Below are 20,322 nucleotides of genomic sequence, written 5' to 3' on the forward strand. Positions count from 1 at the left end.
TAGACTAAAGAACATTAACCTCTTTCCTTCCTCCTGGTGTTTGCTGCTGATAGATTTCACACCAGGATGTCTTAGGTCTTTGATGTGCGTTATTGAGTATCACCCTTTTGTAAGATGCATGTCCCAGACTTCACCCTCATAAAATACTTGTATTATTAGAAAACCATAAGACTTTTGTTTTGTTTTCAGTAATTAAAGAAATACCTTAAGTATGGTTGATCTATTTACTCTTGATTAGATCAGCAACCTCACCATTTTTTGTCAGTATCGTTCTTATTTTATGCTATATTTATTTCCTTAGGGCTACTTTAATGAGGGAAAAGTAATACTGTAGTCCTCTTTCTGGCAAGAAATAATTTTTAGGGCAGTCTTTCCCAACCAGTTGTCTTGTGGATGTGAAACTCCCATCATCCCTGAACATTGGCCATGTTGTCAGGGGAGCTGAAGTGAATCCAGCACAGTTGGACCAGGAAGGGATGGAGGAGAGAGGGAGAGATATTAGGTTTGATTAACACTTTAGAAGCTAACTGATTTGCACTTCCAAACTGAAACACATCTCTTCCTCTAAATTCATACTTCTCTGAATTTGCAGATGCAGTTCTCCAAACAAATGATGTGTACAAAATGGATATATTAGGAAAGAGTGTGCATAAAAACACATACATTGGAGAAGATAACATAAAAATACATTATATACGGGGGGAATTGTAAATATGGAAAATTGCTAGGCACAGCTGCATACAAAGATGCTTGTTCTACCCTACTTCCTGCCATGCCCTACTTTTCAATATTAACTTTTCGGTTTTGAATTTTATTTTGCCTCAGGAACTGAAGTGAAGGTATCAGAATATATACCTTGCCATTATTGCTTGTGAGAGCAAAGATATTGCACTGAGAACATAGGATTTTATTACAGGCTTCTCAATAGGTTGTAACATGGGAACAAAATGGACAACATTCCCCCAAGTTCTAGCCAAAGGTACCACCCATCCCTAGTATGTTGTTGGACTTTGGCTCCCACCACTCCCAGGTGGCATGACCAATAATCAAGGATGATGGGAGTTGCAGTCCAACAATATATTTAGCTACTTCTTATCTAGAAAGTATGTTTGAAGCTACACTGATCATTTATTGGAACACTTCCATAATTTCAATGGCCATTTGGCCTCAGATGTAAGTAATGTAATAGCAGAATGAGGATGGAATTGAGGAGACATTTCTCTAGTAGTGTTCACCATTATTTTTCTTGTAGATGCATGCCTATACCTGGGTTATCTCCCTGAGTTGTCGTTTGCTTTCGGTCAATTGGTTGGTTTGTTTTCCCTTGCATTACTCACATTCTTGACATGCATGTTTAATAAAAGTTAATATAGTTTACATTAAAAAAAGAAAGAAATCGAGGCCAAGAAGTCCCCCACCCCATCATTTGGACCGAATGATGGTTTTCCCCCTTATTTGACTTTAGTCAGCATTTCAGCTTGTTTCCTTGAGCCATCTGAGGCTATCTTATTAGAACCTATCACTTTCATTCTCTTCACTTCCTGCTGTTCATGTTGGTGGATCAGAGGTGTTTTTTCAGTTGAATTGGAGCATAGAATCTCTTCAGGAGCCATCTCACAGGCCTGGGAGAAATCAGAAGTCATCGTGCATAGGCCTGTGCTACACAGAAGGATCAGTTTCCTGACTCTCACGCACACCATTCAAAACACATTGTAGTAATTACAAGTAGAGAACTAAACCAAACAAGGTGTTCTGTGCCATAGAGAAGATTGCGACAGATAGCCCAAGAAAATGAACTGAGCCATTTATCACAGAGAGAGGATGACTGATAAAGGACACATTCCTGCCCTTGGATGCAAAGAGAGGAAAGTGTAGGTAAATAGCTGCATCCACAGTCTCAGCAGTGATTCCATCCCACTTCAGGGGAAAAGCACCCTTTGCCAGGGGATATTCACACCAGCATCAGTTGGGTACTGATTGCTGGGAGCTGCCCTGCCCTCTCATCCTTGTAGCACATTTAGCCCTAGATCAAGGCTTCCCAAACTGTGGTCCATGGACCTCCGATGGTTGGTGAGCATCGTATGGTTGTTCCACAAATAGGGCACATGCAGTTTGAATCTTACAGAATTCTGTGGAATTCCAAATGCAAATACAATAAAATACAATATGAGAAATCAAAGAAGCAATCAAAATATAATTAAATATCATACAGCACCTAGCATAGCATGTTACCATTGCTACAGCAGGCGGGGGTGGGAGGACAACACCATTAAGTGCTCTGCGAGACCCTCAGCAGTTTTCAAGTGGGTGAGGGCAGGGAGTTGGGGAATCCTTAGAACATGGGAAATTGCAAGGGTGAATGTGCTAAGCTCCATCCCATCCAAAATGGGGAGTCACCTGTACTTAGGAAAGTTCCTGAGTAATATAGAACTCCAGTACACAAAGTTCCCACCCTCAGAAGCTCCAAGTGATGGAGAAGAGCTTAGCTCACTCATCCCAGCTGTTCCCTACATGATGCTATCCATGTGCTTGTGTGCATGTGGAGTGACTGTGGTGCCTTAAGAGGGCTGTTGTAATGGTACACTGTTTGTTTCCTTTGCAATGGTTCTGAAACTTAAACAGCAACACTAGTTTAAGATTTTTCAGAAACTTCTATTTAATATATTTATTGCTGTTCCAATTTGAACTATTTGGTATTAGTAATAAAAAGAGTGAATTTGGAACAGCAAGTAGCCTTCAGCTACTATGTAGTTTGGGGTACATGATTTGTTTGGCAGAAATGAAGGAGAAAACACACACACAATGTGTGTTTTTCATACTCAAAAAGCAGAAGCATAAGAGTGATATCTGCAACGGAATTTCTGCCAGACTGAAAATGGATTTGATATGGAGTCAGCCCTTGAGCTATAGTGTGAAGAAAAACAATAGGTTCTTCCGCCGTGATGTAATTCTAGATAATTTTGTTTTGGAAATGGATAGTAGGGATTGTTACAGTTCTTTGTTCCTGAAATAAATCATTTTGAAAGAATGAGGATTAAAATACATGCAAAAAATGTTCCAGAATTATAGGTTTCAACTTTTTTTAAAAAAAATATGTTTTCTTCTTAGACAAAGGCTACACTGCCAACAGCCTTTAGTTACCCTTTTCCCAGGAATTTTCACAGATTATACCATGAACTGGAGTTTGCATTACTAAGTGAGATAAAATGAAACTATAGATTTGATAATTTATTGCTTGCACAGTGAAAAAGCAGGCCTGTTGACACCAGGTGGCACCCACAGGCAGCTGTTGAGGGTTCACAGCTACCAACACCACTGCTGGCCTCCCTCTCTGCTGCTCTACAGATAACCACAAGGCAGTTCTGCATTCAATATTGTGATTGTATACAATGTATGTATGATCATTACAATTAATAGGTAGCCAGTGCAAAAATAGAGCTATATGTTTGCTCCATCTGACTCAAGTCAAAGTTCTGGCAGCCATATTTAGGGCTAACAAAAGTTTCTCAACACTCTTCAAAGGGAGTCCCAAGTTGGTAAAGTGCATGACAGTAGTTTAATCTGGCTGTTACAAAGACCTAACTCACTGTGGTAAGATCTGCCCTATCCAGGAAGTGGACACAGGAAGAAGAAGTAGAAGCAGCTGTTCTGGGCACAGTTGCCACATGGTTGTTTAGATGGGTGCTAGAGAGTAACATTGGGCCTAGGATATATACTCCGTCTGATTGTTAAAGGATACTTCAACCCCAGCCCAGGCTGAATGGATCAGAAGGTTGTATTTCCATCCAATTCAATCCATTGCTGACACCAGACACTGTTCTAGAATCTCCACTGCCTTTATAGGATATGAAGAACAAGAAAGCTAGAGCTGGGTGCCACCGGCATACTAATGGTACCTCAGCCCAAACATTTGAATGACTTGATTTGGTGGCTTCATGTATATTTTAAAAAGCGTTGAAAGCAGATGGAACCCTGATGCACTCTTTAAGCCCCAACCACCTTCTGAAAGCTAAATGTCAGGAAATGTCAAAACCAGTTGAGCTTGGTACCTCCCAGCCTGATACTACCAATGTGACATAGAAGGGTACCATGGTCAATGATGCCATATCACCATGTGAAGTCCAGGAGAACCAAGATTGTTGTATACACCCATATATCTTTTTTTTTAAGAATATTTTTTTATTAACTGACCAATCACATCAAATCAAACCAAATTACATAAATTCCAAATTACACAGCCAAATTTTAAATTTTTGTTGGGGATACCCATATTTCAAGTTCCGAAGGGATCCAATCAACTTCTTGCTTCTTACTGCTGTTTTAATGTCCACAAATCTAACCTTATGATGTTCACAGTACTATCCAGTCCTTTCTTATTATTTTTCCACATCTCTTGTTGTTATTTTCATATATTTTTCCTTTCTCTTTGTGACCTCTGATAGTCTCCACAAGCTGGTTAGAACAATTTGTAATCCTGCGTGGATATATTTTTTTTTATCCAGTAGCCATATCCAGACGTTTTCCATATAACATCACTTCCATACATCAAAACAGTCTTAGCGTCATTAATCTTCACCAATCTGCCTCCTTTCTCAAAACCTCTGAGGAGATTCACTAGGAATGCAGTCTGAAAACAAATCCGTTCTTCCTCCCGGCTACAAATCCTTTGGCAAGATGGCGACTCCAAATTAATTGCTGCGCCATTCCCAAAAGCTCTTATTGCTTCTCGGTCTCCATAAAGCATACTTTTGGTTAAAGTTTATCTCCACACAGACCTTAATCATCCTGCTTGGGTCAGTTCAACCGACGGTTCTAATGAGGAGGGGTTCTTGTAAATCACATAGAAGGAAAGTAAACCCCCCCCCATTCAGCCCCGTTGTCAACATACCCCGCCTTTGGTGTATCTTCATCGTAAAATATTCCTGTTTCTCCAGCCCGTCGTCTTCTTTCGCAGAGGTCACTTAAATTAGCAGACTTAACTCCCCTTCTTCACTTGAAATATGTGCATTTGCTTCTTTTGTAATTAATTATTCCAAATTGCTGCAACTAGTGCACGATCAGAGACAGCGTCCAGGAGAGCCAATGTCCACACAGGGGCATTCTGCCTAGGGCCCTCACCTCCTTCTTTCGAATTAGGGGGTGATTTATGGGCACAGCAGGCAAGGGCAGTGTTCCCCATTTCCTTGGGGCAACAAGGGAGGCTGCCTACTCCCATAACAGCCTCTTAATTACCCCGTGTGGGTCGGAGAGATGGTATTGTCGGCCATCTTCCAATGCGCCCCCTAGTGGCCCCCCTATATCTTTTGAAGCACATCAGCCAGTGACTCGAGCAAGCAAAAGTGGCTTCAGTCTCAAAACCAGGCTGGACACCAGACAAAATTTGAACTAATTTAATCAGGAAATGCTGCGCTTGAGGTTTTATTGCATGCTCAAACTTCTTACCCATGATTAGAATATTCAAAATGGGCTGGAGTTGTTTAATTTGAGGGTTCAAACAAAAATTGCTTTACTAAGAGACATACTCCAGCCTACTTCAACACAGTTATAAAAATATCCTCCCTCAGTGAAGCATTAATTACTTTGACTGCCCAACAGACTAGCTTCCATCTGACTGCTCAAATGAGCCAGAAGGAGCAAAGGTTGAATATGCAAATGATAGGTCTCACATTTCCAAGATTTCTCTGTATCCTCAGGCTTCACAAACTGAAAGGTATCCATGGAAACCTGCTAAGAGGGAGCTGTAGATACATCCAGCACTGACTCTGTATACAAGTAGTTCAAATCAGAATAAATATAATTGATTTTATCCACAAAACCTTTTGCAGACTGATCACACTGGGCTTCTTCTAACTTCCCTCAAGGGCTAAACTATAGAAGTCCCCTCACCTTTTGGAAAAGCTTATCTGGATGACACTGCAGCGATTTGATGGTGGCAAGGCATAAGACTTATTTGCCATTAACAGTGCCTCAGAATATGTTCTAAGACGGGCTCTAGCCCATGTTTGACTGGATGTGCCATGAGATTTTCTGCACAGACAATCACTCTAGCCATTTCATCACAAATAGTTCAGCAGTAAACTGTGGTGCCAACTGGGCTGCACTAATAAAGAAATAACAGCTGTGAACTTGTGTTTGGATTCATCACCTGACTGCAAACATCATCAGAACCACTAGTCACAGTAAAGAAAACTCATTAGAAAGCTATCTGGAGCCATCAGATTGCGTATACCAATTTAAAAGGTCCCTACAGAATTCTGAGTCAAACTTTAACCAGGTAATGAACAATCCATAGCAAGAGAATTCCATCAAATTCCCTCATCCATAGCTCATCTTCCTGCCCGGTGCAGAACACATAGCTGAAAACAGGGCTGAACAAAAATGGTACGAGCCTCAAATTCACTCTAATGTTAGCATAAAGTAAAATTGGGAAGGGCCATTTATATATTTTTGAGCAAAGAAGGAGGGGTATCCCAGAGGTTCAAGGGTGCCTAGTCTTTATTGTTGCAGCATGTGTTATTCTTTTTCTTCCTCTCACTCTCTCTTTTTTTAAAAAAATCCTTTAACTCTGCCACCTATCGTACTGACAGTGGCACACCTGCCAGAACCCGCTAGTTCTTCCAGCACCCATGTTGTTCTGGTGGCTACTGAGAGGACTGCTGCCACTATTGCCACAGGCAGGGGGGGGAAAGCAATGTACCAACAGAAAATGGTAATCCCTTTGAACCTGAGGTCACTTTCATCAAGTCAGACTGTGGCAGGGGGCTGTTATATGGTCTTCCAGGGTACGGTAGCAGCGCTGGATTTACGTATAAGTTAAACAAGCTATAGCTTAGGGTCCCACTCTCTTGGGCCCCCCAAAAGAATTTAAAGGAAAAAACTGGATGTTCATTTCCAAAATATAAGATAAAAAGCAAATAAAATAAAACCTACATACAGCAAGTGTTTTGTGTTGTGTAGGATCCTATGATGTAAGTAATGGGCCTCGCCTGCTATCCTGCTCCCTAAAATATCACTGGTTTGCTCATTTCTATATATCGGGTGCCTACATTCTGCATGTGCAAATGGCTTTAGGTCCATAAATTACCATATAGCATATATTCAACACAAAAAACAGCAACAATTTGTTGTTGACAAAGGGCAGCTGGACATATAAAGGGCCCTATTACCTTCAGTAGCTTAGGGCCTCATCAAACCTAAATCTGGCCCTGTACGGTAGGCAGGACTAGTTAACGCCTTGGGGCCCATGGGGTCATTTGTGACCCGGAGAAATGCACCCCACAACCTATCATACTACTATAGCTGCAACTAAATGGACCTAAAGCCATTTGCACATGCAGAATGTAGGCACCCGATATATAGAAATGAGCAAACCAGTGATATTCTCCTCCAGTAGGGGAAAGGAACTCTGTGAGCGCCAGGGAAAGCTTCTGCTCTTCAGGCGCATGTGGACTTGCACACACTAAGTTGGTGAGCCCCGCAGTACAGTTATGGAACCCCTGTGTTATTTCGAGACCACAGTAAATATTAACTTGATAGCTTAGTTTGCTGATCAATGCCAGAAGTACAACTCAACCCTCTAAAAGCAAACTGAGATGGTGAGTGCTGGGGAAAACCCTGAGGTTGCAGAAATTATTATTATTTAAATACAAATGTTTTAAAACAGAAACATAAAGGGGAAAGGCACACTCAAATCAGACCAATGAAGATTAAACACATTCTGTGGCTACAGAAAATTGAGTGTCTGTTAGAAAAGAAGGGGCTGTATTCAGGGTTTGACATGAACCCTGAACAAAAGCATTTCTGTTAGGAAGTGAGCATGCACTGCAATATTTTGTTGTAGGTCCCACTTATTTCTTAATGAATGCTTAAAAGATATGAAATAGCAAATAAAACATTGTCCAACAGAACGGCTTTCTTTTAAAAAAAGGAAATCACCCATAGTATGTTGCAGTCTCTAAGTATTTATAAATCTTCACATTTCTTAATACAAGTAGGAGGCCTTCCAGTTCTGTATGTTTAAGTTTGAAAAGATAATCCTTGTCATGACTCTAAAATGGCTTTTGGCCAATATTATGATCTAGTATTCAAAGCATGAAAGAATGCATATTCTCATCAAGAGGAGAAATATTTGTTCATTCATTTGATGTCAGGTGAGACTGACTGCTTTTGCCTTGATGATTAGTTTTTAAATTAAGAAAACTTGCTCTTGCAGTTAATGAGGATCAGCAGAGAACTATGGAAGACGAAAAAGAGAAACCTTAATTTCTTAAACATGAGATAGTCATTGATGGTGATCTCTGTCACCTTTCAGTGTATTTGATAGGAATTGAAAATCACAAGATTAAAAATTCAGGGATCGAAACGTGTTCCTGCTCCCAGTGCTAATTATAACACTATAGTTATCTTGGGTCAATCTCTCCCAGTGCAGACATTGTTCCCATCTCTCACATGGTTTCTGGGTTCTCAGAATACATTGTTGTAACAGATTTGGCAGCCAGATTGTATCACCTCCTCCCTTACTTGAAATGGATTCATGTAACAAAGAGAAGCTCCTTTATACAAAGAACCTTTCATTTTTTGAATTAATAAAGGTTGGATTCATCTGATCTGTTAATGATAGGTTTGGGTTGTAAAAATAAATTTAAAAATAAAATGCAAAACTTTATCACACGAAGGTTGACTCTCAATATGTATTCACAAAACCCTGGTTTCAATATCATCCTTGCAGTTGTTTTCTGTCTGTTTTCTCTGCATGCACATATCTGCAGCATGTGAAGGCAGTATGCAACAATGGGAGGGAGAAGTGCTGATATGAAATGGAACAGAGTGAATCCATTCTCTGATGAGAAAAGACTTTCCATCATAGCACACATACAGTTGTACCTCGGGTTACAGACGCGTCAGGTTACAGACTCCGTTAACCCAGAAATAGTACCTCGGGTTAAGAACTTTGCTTCAGGGTGAGAACAGAAATCATGCAGCGGCAGTGCAGCGGCAGCAGGAGGCCCCATTAGCTAAAGTAGTACCTCAGGTTAAGAACAGTTTCAGGTTAAGAATGGACCTCCAGGGAATGACTTAAGTTCTTAACCTGAGGCACCACTGTACTGGAAATCTCAAGGCCTTTGCATGTGTTTAGATATATATATATCTAAGGAAAATATCATGGTCAAAGTCCAGCAAATTAAAAAATAGGCTTAAGTGCATTTAAGTTTGTCGCCAGTGCCAGTCTTCTCGCTACCATATTTTAATTCTCAAGACAATATCTACAACTTATCGAGGTTTTGTGTTTCTGAGTACTGAGTGCAGACACTTAAGGTTACTACCAAGAAAGTTTGTAAAAACAGCTTTTGTTGGTACAGCTCATTTTTGACATATTTATTGTGGGGAGGGGGAGAGAAATGGCTGCTTTTGAGAGGAAATAGTGCTCACTTGCCTGCTTTATAACTCACCTACAAAAGTTGCAAGCTACCTGACAACTCCACTCTACATGTGCAGAAGGTTCTCATTAGATATTTTACACTTTCATCATTTAAATTGTGCTACTGGATAAATCTTATTAAGTCTGTTTTACTTACCAGGACAATGTCCATAATTCAGCTATTTCTTTGTTTTTCAGTATGTGAAAGTATTGCATGTATTACATGCAGACACTTACTTAAGAAAAGCAACTGATGAAGTCTTGATATATTATTGTTGTTGTTGTTTTTGTTTTACAGCTGGTATACCTCAGTTTTAATATATTTAATGCTGAAAAAATGGGGAGAGCTCTTTTCTTCTATTTTTTTCTGGTTGAGCTTGAGAAGTGGGAATGTTGGGCAAGTAGGGTGGTCTTACAGAGGACAATCTTCTGTTTGAAGCTGTCCTCTATTTGAAAGGCTGCCTGGTCCAAATCCAGTTTAAAGATCATGCATCATAAGAAGGGAAAGCAGGGACCTTGAATTTACCCACTCACAGTAACTGCATGGACAGCACAATAAGCAGGCACACAGCTTGCCTGACCATACTCTTTGCCACCATAGTGAGACGCCCTCCCCTAATTTACATCTATATATGACCATTTGCATATGCATTTTTTCTTGCAAATCTGCATTCCTCTTGTTTTGCGATGCATTTCTCTCTTTTTTTGGCACTGTGCAATTGGCCATCCTATGGGCAAAGGACACATTGGAGGCAGTATGTAGATGGTGCGTTATAGAATAATGACAGCAGACAAGGCTGGTCCAAGCTGTTCCTCAGACTGAAGCACCCTGCTTCAGGTGGCTTGATGTAAAGAGGAGGAAATCTTTGCAACGGACCAGCTCAAACAAAATGTCAGCCAACAGTGACAGCAGGATTAGCAGGGATGACAATTGTTGCTAGGTTAATACCATATGACATTAGATTAATGGCACTGCTTGTAGGAATCTGGAGATTGGATTTCTCTGCTACATTTTATAAAATAAAATAAAATAAAGCTTTGAATCTCATTACAGAGGTCTGCCTCTTTTATTAATATTGCTGTTAACGACTAGAATGAGATTACTAAGAGATAATCTTCAAAATAATTGGCATACATAGATTCTTACAAAATAAATAAATTAGGATTTTAACTAAATCCCATAGTTTTGGGGTCCTTGATCATGATTCCAAATGCAAGCAGCTTTGCTCTCCAGTATCCTGAGAAACAAGAATACCTCCTCACTAGCCCCCAAAACCCTATAAGTAGCTATTGGCAGACAATGTGTTCTGCACTTGCCTTGCTGATCATTTGCAAATGCTAATGGCAAACCCCTTTCAATGTAGAACTACGCTGTGCTTATAAATCTCTCAAGTGGGAGTTTGATATATTGTGGATCTTTGTACAAGTGCAACATTCTTAAATAATTTGCTGAGATAAGGTCTGTGCAGTTAAAATCAAGCTTGAAGATGGGAGGCTCAAAACGGCAAATTTGGACATTGTGAGCTGTGCAGAATTGCTCCAGTCAATGTGAACTAATGTAATGTTTCAGGTGTGCTGATTTCAGCGGAACAAAGCAAATCATACACACTCAGGTAATTGATGGCATTCTGAGTTGCAAGACCACCTGCAAACATGGCACATTTTGTTTCTAAAATCTGATAACCAGATAAAAGAGGCCATGGAGGAGAGGGGGGAAGCAGTATAACATTTTGTACTTATCTTGATGCCAACAGCAAAATAGCTAATATTCACTTTTCTCATAAAATCTGTTGTACTATATTGCATTTTGTGCATTATTTCGTAATTATGTATATGAATTCTTATTGTTGTCATGCATTACTGCCATTATGCTTGCTTTGTCAATTGACAATTTATTTGTTCTCAATTTATTTCTGTACCTATGTGGCAACAAACTTGGATTTGCAGCCACATTTACTTAATATTCTACAGTGACCTGCAGCCAGTCTTGGCATATGGATTAACATACAAGTATGATACACTCACTATTCACAAACATTTGCTAGCCTCACCTCCTTCACACACTACATGTTAAGTATGCACTGAAAACCATGAGTACACCTAAGAAAATGTAGTGTACAATGTCAGGGAACTGCCATCAGCTCAGAGCTGAGAGGTGGAAGGGCAGTTGTGTTATAGGGAACCTCTGAAAATCTTGCGAAGGAGTTCCTCGTCTGGCGAGGAGGGAAGCCCCACCTCCAGTGGAGAGGAAGTGGTGGGAGCAGGGGATGCTAGGGAGAGCCTCAACAGTGAGCCTGAGCAAACCAGAGGGGAGGGAAGTACCCCTTTGCCAGCACTCATGCTGCACAGTAGGTTTAGGCGCAGGGAAGGGAGGAGAAGGTTGGGGGTCATGCGACTGTTATGCTGGAGGAGGTATAAGGACCACCCACTCCCAGATTCTGCTAGCGAGTGAGCCAGACATGAACTTGCGACACTCTTCACTGTAAATAGTTTGCACTAATAATAAAGCCTGGGAAAGACAGGTCAGAGTCTTGCCTGTTTGGTCTCGAGCAACCACACCAGCACCAGACACACAAACTAGCAGAAAGACATTTTTTTTATTGAGATAAAAGGAATTTGGATTACCTCACCCCCCACCCTATACAATCTAGGGGCAATCTTGACTTCCAGGCTTCTATGGGGCATTTTAAAATGTTACTGACCTTTAATCAGATTTAGCAGATTTCTAAGACTAAAAGGGGGGGGGAAATCTGTATTACTTTTTATTATTACTATTGGAGGTTATGAAAAAAGAAGAGATGATAATTCCCATATCTATGCAATCCTCTGCACCTGGGAGGGGATCACTGTGTTCTCAAAGTTTGTGTTAAATATATTTAACTACATCTGTGGCGTTTCAAAAACTGGAAGAAAGAAGGAAATATGTGTTGTGAATATGTGCATGGCCTATAGCAAATTCTGTGACTGGTGAGCTAAAATTATCCCCCCCTTTCTTTTTCTTTTTTTGCCTTATAGGTTTTCTAAGCACTGGAGACCAAGCTGCAAAAGGCAATTATGGATTGCTTGACCAAATCCAAGCTTTACGATGGATTGAAGAAAATATTGGATCATTTGGAGGAGACCCAAAAAGAGTTACTATTTTTGGATCTGGGGCAGGAGCCTCCTGTGTCAGTCTGTTGACATTGTCTCACTATTCAGAAGGTAACAATTCACCTAGCTAAATACCAGAAATTTTAAACGGGATAATTTAATGTGAGTTGCAAAGGTCATTTGGAGCCTCAGATAATATCCCAGTATTCCATTCTTTTCTTTTCTTTTTTTTTGGGGGGGGGGAGATAACTAGATTATTTTCATGTGGCATGCAACCCAAGGAGCCGATCAGGGAGAGCAAACATTTTGCAGAAAATACGAGCATACTTCCAGAAGCATAAATAGTATTTTGTCATGTAAAAGGTTACCCTGCTAAATCAGTTTTTATGTAAAAATATAACAGGGGTGCTTTTTTTAGGGGGTGGCACTGTTAAAGCATGTATTAGTTTTGTTACATTTGGATAAAATGGGGGGGTGGGCTGCTAAATGGGAAAAAATAGTGGTGTAATTGATTTCTACAGAAACACACAGAGCGCGAACAAGACTGAGTGTATGGGGGGGGGGCTCATTTAATTTCACAGCACACAGGTGTTGTAGTGACAATAAAGGTTTATTATTATTATTATTATTATTATTATTATTATTATTAATGCCAAATGTATCCACATCCCCTCGCTGATAAAGACCTAGCTTGCTGTGTAACTAGCTAGCTTTCCCCCTTATTTGAGAAGTTAATACATACTTTGCAGATCACAGTCAAACAGAATTCATTGCTAATTATGTTACAATTTGATGGGTAGTTGTTGTTTTAAAAAAGATTGATCACATTCTGATTTTTTTTCTGGAGCAATTATTTCTGGAGCATTCCCAAAACAAGGCGTCATGCCTGTATTGTGTTGGTTGTTGTTTTTTAGAGCATATAGTTTTCTCACCTGAAATTCACCTGGGAAAGACATTTTTTATCCAGCTGCTAGGCTATGCTCAAGCGAAGCAGAGCAGCTTTAGGTCAGCTTCGAGTTGCTTCACATCACTGGAGCATAGCAAAAAAAAAAAGTCATACTGGGCCATTGAATCTGACCCCAAATTCCCAATCTTTTAGGGGAGGGGAATGCAGATACATTTTAAGTTATTGATGTGGCCAGTGTTTAAATGAAGAGATGTCCATTCAAAAAACCGAGGATTATGTTTTCAGAATTAAACTCTTGGAATTCATACCTATTGCATTGATTTTAGCCTCAATTTCTTCTTCTTCAAATTACATGATGTATAGCTTCTGTGAGGCAGAAGAAAACGTATGATTTTCCTCTGACCTCATTTGTGCAAGTCATTCACAGAAAATGGAAATGATTGCTGGCGGCTGTCATTCCCGTAAAGTCCTTGGGCACCATTCAGTTCAGGGAAGTAACTGATACATAGAGAGGCCAGCAAAGCTCACATAGGCACAGGTTCAGACCCAGACAGATATGAGCTCTCAAAGAGAGGCAGCAGCAGGACTCCTGGCTTACTCCTATTGGTACCATGTGCCACATACAGAATGAGAGCCTCACATAGCCACTGGGCCCTCTCCAATCTACACAAACCCAACAAAATGACCTGTTCTAGTTCCAAGAAGGAGCCAACAGAGTAGGCATGAGTGATCATAGTTAACAACTATTGGGACCAGGTTGAAATCTTGCATGCCTTGACATCCACAACCCTGCTTCTTCATTGACAAGTGGAATGCCTTAAAGGATCAGGCCTCTTGACTGGAACCCAGCAGTCTATCATTTCTCCAGGAATTTGTAGCAAGCATGCTGCCTGTGTCAGTGCATCGCCTCTGTGGAGGCAAGTCCATACCATTGGCACCTTACTGGAACTGTGCTCATGGGCTGCAGTCTCTAGACCTGACTCAGGGGTTTCAGCCATTTCATTCTCAGATGTCTCTGACATCTGAGCCTTGGGTGCCCCCCAAGCTTCAGGGGTGATGCGCAGAGAGGTCCTTCCTTTGCTGACACCACAAGTCCCCCAGTCTCTGAAATTGCGGGAATCCAGGGTCATGACACCAAGAGAGCAGGGAGACTTGAACCGACATAGAACCATTAGATGGGGAAAGTCCACCTCTTGCCAAAAGATTCTTGGGAGAAGAAGGTTGTCTATGGGGAGGATTCAACTTCAACAGAGGTTTTCATGGATGTGGTTCAACGTTTCCCTTTTTTAAAGGGAAATTCCCTTATTCCGAAGAGGATTCCTCGCAAGAAAAGGGAAAGGTTGACAGCTGTGCTCCTTATGCCTCTGTTTCATCCAATGGATGGATGTGTCCCTGTTAAATTGAAATCAGGATTGCAAACAGACTGTACCTGCAATTAGGGGTGGGGTGAAATCCTGCCCCTGCAGAAGGACACTGCAGAGGGTAGACACCCACACCCTAGCAGTTCTAGCAGGTTTTACCTCAGATGCTTTGCAGGGCTGGAAGAGATTTTCTTAGCAGCCCCAAATAAGTCATTTGACAGCCTGAGTTGGGAGAATTTAAATTTCAAGAGCAGGACTGAAAAAGGAGAAGCCGGAACAACTGCTCTTCAAGTAGGATTGGAAAAGGAATTCATTCAGCATCATTGAAGATAGCCGAACTGAGCATGGCCAGTGGATGTGCTGCCCGCCCCCCACCCAAGGCATGGGCTTTTGCTGGAAAATATGCAACAGATTGAGGCTGTGACCCAGTCACTTAGGAACAAGTTGAAATTGTCACTGGCAATCAGCTAGGAATCATCTTAATGACAGCTCTGATGTTATACCTATTGATATAATTTTAGACAATAAACAGAAAAATTAGTATTCATTCCCCACTATTTTAAATTATTAATTTAGGCTTACTACATTTGATATTATAGTAGCATGTCACTATCTTAGAAATACCCCCAGCTGATGCTGTTCTCCTGCTCCTCCTAATTACAGAACTATTTTTTGACATTCCTGTAAGAGAGATGGTTTCTTTTTTTAAAAAAACAACCCAAAAATCACACACAGCCACCAAACTAGTTTAAATTTTAATTTGCATTTTGGTATGTTCTTTGTGCTTCTGTATGCATTGAGAGACGTGTACAGTGAAAGGGGCAAACTGTAAGGACGCAACGTTTGGCTACGTGGATATGATGCAGGCTATTCTCCAGATTGTGGCTCTCATCCATATGAAAATATGTCTATGTTTACTACAATGTACTGAATATTTATGGATATTTGTGAAGCATTTCATCCCTAGACATTTGCACTGGATTCATTGTATTCATATGTATGAATATTAAGTACTAGGAATAATTTAGCTAGCCATAGATTAGTGACAGAGGGGGAAGAGCTAAATTAAGAGCAATAATTTCTTGTGGTTTTTTCTTCTTCATGGAATGGAAATGGAATGAAACTTGCTCTTCACTAGAATGTACTTCCTGTAAGTGATGCACAAAAGGTTCTTTTGCTTGGTGGTCAATGCTGCTTGTTCATGTATTTTAATTTTTAACTTCTGCACCTGCAGGTCTGTTCCAAAAGGCAATCATACAAAGTGGAACAGCCCTGTCCAGCTGGGCAGTGAACTACCAGCCTGCCAAGTACACTGCAATTTTGGCAGAAAAAGTAGGCTGCAACACGCTGGACACTACGGATTTAGTTGAATGCTTTCGGAATAAGAACTACAAAGAACTCATTCAGCAAACTATCACACCAGCTACATACCACATTGCCTTTGGGCCTGTGATTGATGGGGATGTAATTCCAGATGATCCTCAGATCCTGATGGAGCAGGGAGAATTTCTCAACTATGACATAATGCTAGGCGTAAACCAAGGGGAAGGCTTAAAATTTGTAGACGGAATTGTAGATAATGAAGAGGGCGTTTCTCCAAACGATTTTGATTTCTCCGTATCCAATTTTGTGGACAATTTGTATGGCTATCCAGAAGGGAAAGACACACTACGAGAGACCATTAAGTTCATGTACACAGACTGGGCAGATAAGGAGAATCCCGAAACGCGAAGAAAGACCCTGGTGGCTTTGTTTACTGACCACCAGTGGGTTGCTCCAGCTGTTGCCACAGCTGACCTGCATGCCCAATATGGCTCCCCAACGTACTTCTATGCATTTTATCACCACTGCCAGAGTGAAATGAAACCCAGCTGGGCTGACTCAGCACACGGCGATGAAGTCCCTTATGTCTTCGGTATTCCTATGATTGGCCCTACGGAACTGTTCAACTGCAACTTTTCAAAGAACGATGTCATGCTCAGTGCGGTAGTTATGACGTACTGGACAAACTTCGCCAAAACTGGGTAGGTTTTGCCACTTCCTGGCTTTTCCCCTGTGCTATCTTTCCCAAATTCTAGCCATGAGTATTGGGTCTAATTAAGTCCTGCAGCTTTTGGCAGCTGCTGTTTCACAGAGTGCTTCTTTGCAAGAGAATTAAAGCAATATTTCCAGAATGCTGGCAGGCAAGGCTAAATTAAAGGGCTTTGGAGGTGTTGCCTGTACACACAAAAGCACAGGGAGGCAGTGGGATGATCTTTTAGGCAGTGCAAAAAAGAAGAGTCCAAAAAACAAACATTTGCGTATACAGTGGTGCCTCGCAAGACGAAATTAATTCATTCCGCAAGTTTTTTCTTCTTGCGAGTTTTTCGTCTTGCGATGCACGGTTTCCCATAGGAATGCATTGAAAATCAATTAATGCGTTCCTAAGGAAACCGCCTTCAGACCAGGTCCGGGGACAGTCTGTCCCCCGACCTCTTCTGAAGGCTGGGGGGGGGGGACAAGGGCTTTTCTTTCCACCCCCAGCATTTTAAAAAACCCCGGGACAGCGGAGGACTTCTCCGCTGTCCGGGGCGATCTTAAAATGCTGGCGGGCGGCATTTTAAAATCGCCCGGGACAGCGGAGGACTTCTCCGCTGTCCGGGGCGATGTAAAAGCCCCTGGGAAGGCAGGCAGGGGGGAGCAAAGACTTTCGCCCCCCGCCCGCCTTCAGAAGAGGTCCTGGACCTCTTCTGAAGGCGGGCGGGGGGCGAAAGTCTTTGCCCCCCCGCCTGCCTTCAAAAGCCGTTCGGGAAGGCAGGCAGGGGGGAACAAAGACTTTCGCCCCCCGCCCGCCTTCAGAAGAGGTCCTGGACCTCTTCTGAAGGCGGGCGGGGGGCGAAAGTCTTTGCCCCCCCCGCCTGCCTTCAAAAGCCGTTCGGGAAGGCAGGCAGGGGGGAACAAAGACTTTTGCCCCCCGCCCGCCTTCAGAAGAGGTCCTGGACCTCTTCTGAAGGCGGGCGGGGGCGAAAGTCTTTGCCCCCCCGTCTGCCTTCAAAAGCTCTCCCGGGAGGGCAGGCAGGGGGGAGCAAAGACTTTCGCCCCCCGCCCGCCTTCAGAAGAGGTCCTGGACCTCTTCTGAAGGCGGGCGGGGGGCGAAAGTCTTTGCCCCCCGTCTGCCTTCAAAAGCTCTCCTGGGAAGGCAGGCAGGGGGGAGCAAAGACGTTCGCCCCCCGCCCGCCTTCAGAAGAGGTCCTGGACCTCTTCTGAAGGCGGGCGGGGGGCGAAAGTCTTTGCCCACCCCCGCCTGTCTTCAAAAGCCATCCGGGACAGCGGAGAAAGGCGCTGCCTTTCTCCGCTCTCCCGGGAAGGCAGGCAGGGGGGAGCAAAGACTTTCGCCCCCCGCCCGCCTTCAGAAGAGGTCCTGGACCTCTTCTGAAGGTGGGCGGGGGGCGAAAGTCTTTGCTCCCCCCCCCGCCTGCCTTCAAAAGCAGTCCGCGATAGCGGGAAGCTCTTCCCTGCTATCCCGGACTGCTTTTAAAATGCTGGCGGTGGGGAGCAAAGCCTTTCGGCCCCCGCCGGCCTTCCTGGACCTCTTCTGAAGGCCGGAGGGGGGGAAAGGCTTTGCTCCCCACCACCAGCATTTAAAAGAGGTCCCCGGAGATTTCCCTATGGGCTTTCGTCTTGCGAAGCAAGCCCATAGGGAAATTCGTCTTGCGAAGCGCCTCCAAAACAGAAAACCCTTTCGTCTTGCGGGTTTTCCGTCTTGCGAGGCATTCGTCTTGCGGGGTACCACTGTACAGTAATTAGGGTATTCTGATTTTATATGGGAAAGTGCGAATTTAGAACTATTATACTGTAAAATGTCCTGTGATCTTCAAATGATGGTGGTATATAAATTTAATTAACAACAACAACAACAACAACAACAACAACAACAACAACTAGTTACTATAATTTAAATAGAAATATAGTACATCTCACCAAAATGTGGCTGACCTGTGTGTTTGTTCAGTCTATACTATCCGGGTGCTATCTGTTGATATGCAACTTCAAGGCCCCTACTCTCCCATTATAATCGAAGTGGATTTGGATTTGGACAGCCCCTCACATAGAGGACACCTGCAAATAGAGGACAGCCCTCTGCAAAGTAGGACACACAGCCACCCTAGCCACACAGACATCCTTCTCTGATCCTGAAAACTCTCTCTGGTATAGCATTCTTGTACATTTTTATTGTGCTGTGCAGATGGTTTTTGCCAGTAGTGAGAGCTTGCCCAGTGCCAGGTTTGAAGGGACCCTGAGCAAGCTATGCACTCCATGTGCACTCCCAAAGCAACCTTACCAGGGATCAGCTGCAGCATGGAAAGGATCAGTAGCCCAGCTTTGGTAGCCTGGTAGTCCTTCTTTCAAGTGCTGAGAGAGAAGGACCAGACCAGGCAAGTGCAGCCACCACAATCAATTTCCCCAAAATGACTCTGTGACCCAGTGTAGTACACTCTGTAAACTAGTCCCAAGGGCACTAAGGTAATGAGGATGACAGTGTTTTTAGTCACTTGACTCAGCACTTTTCTTCTTAGCGTCAGGTTCTAGTTTTTTTAAAAAAATAAAGGAATGCCATGGCTGGCCTTTCAGTGCCCTGGCAAATTCCTGGCCATGACATGTTTCAACTCCAGGCCTGCCACTGTCTCCCTGTCTTGCGAGAGAGAGAAAAGTCTTCTTTATTCACTGTGCAGAATTATAAATGAGATTCAGAAAGACAGAGTCACTCACCATACAGAGGCACTTGCTGATATAAAGGACTCTAAAACAGCTTTAATCGTCATTCCTTTTAAGGAAGCTGTAGGTAACCATAGCTCTTTGGTGGGGAAATGGTAAAGTTTTAAAGTGGATTCTCAGTAATTCTGTTGTGAGTAAACAAAGCACAAGTGTGTGTGTGTGTGTGTGTGTGTGTGTGTGTGTGTGTTTGTGGTGTAGATATGCCCTTCTCTTTTGAGCCAATGGGCATATTTGGAATTTTCAGAAAGCGTTGTGAGGATGTGGCATAACACAAAGTATCTGCTGTGGAGCATGGCATAGCACAAAACAGCTTTTTGTGGGGATGTGTGTCATAGCACAAAGTAGCACAAAGTAGCTGTTACATCTAAAAGAACAGAAAAAGACAGGAAACCAAAATGGTGTGGGAATGCCTCTCCCCTCAACCAAGAGAGAAAAGTCACCCACATTAGCCAACACCACATCACTCATGAAGAAAACCTCTTTGCACCTTTTCTCTATTCAGAAAGGAGGGTGGGTGTCCAGTCCTGGCATGCAATGAAATGTGGGCATGTTTAAGAGGGTGTGTTCAGTATAATAATAATAATAATAATAATAATAATAATAATAATTATATCCCTCCCTCCCCAGCCAAAGCCGGGCTCAGAAAGGAGGGTGGGTGTCCAGTCCTGGCATGCAATGAAATGTGGGCATGTTTAAGAGAGTGTGTTCAGTGTAATAATAATAATAATAATAATAATAATAATTTTTTATTTATATCCTGCCCTCCCCAGCCGAAGCCGGGCTCAGAGCAG

General features: G+C 42.4%; 1 protein-coding gene across 6 annotated transcripts in view; it reads left to right on the plus strand.

Annotated features, from left to right (window-relative positions):
• The window catches only part of NLGN4X (neuroligin 4 X-linked), a 160,656-nt gene that overhangs the window by 124,773 nt on the left and 15,561 nt on the right, over positions 1–20,322 (plus strand). For all 6 annotated transcript variants that reach the window (XM_081001319.1, XM_081001318.1, XM_081001323.1 and 3 more), the window contains 2 exons: positions 12,434–12,619; positions 16,011–16,800. In XM_081001319.1, the coding sequence (XP_080857445.1) occupies positions 12,434–12,619; positions 16,011–16,800 (976 nt within the window). The remainder of the gene's footprint in view (positions 1–12,433; positions 12,620–16,010; positions 16,801–20,322) is intronic.

Source organism: Podarcis pityusensis (assembly GCF_964106645.2).
Source record: "Podarcis pityusensis genome assembly, chromosome: 4".
Classification (NCBI taxonomy): domain Eukaryota; kingdom Metazoa; phylum Chordata; class Lepidosauria; order Squamata; family Lacertidae; genus Podarcis; species Podarcis pityusensis.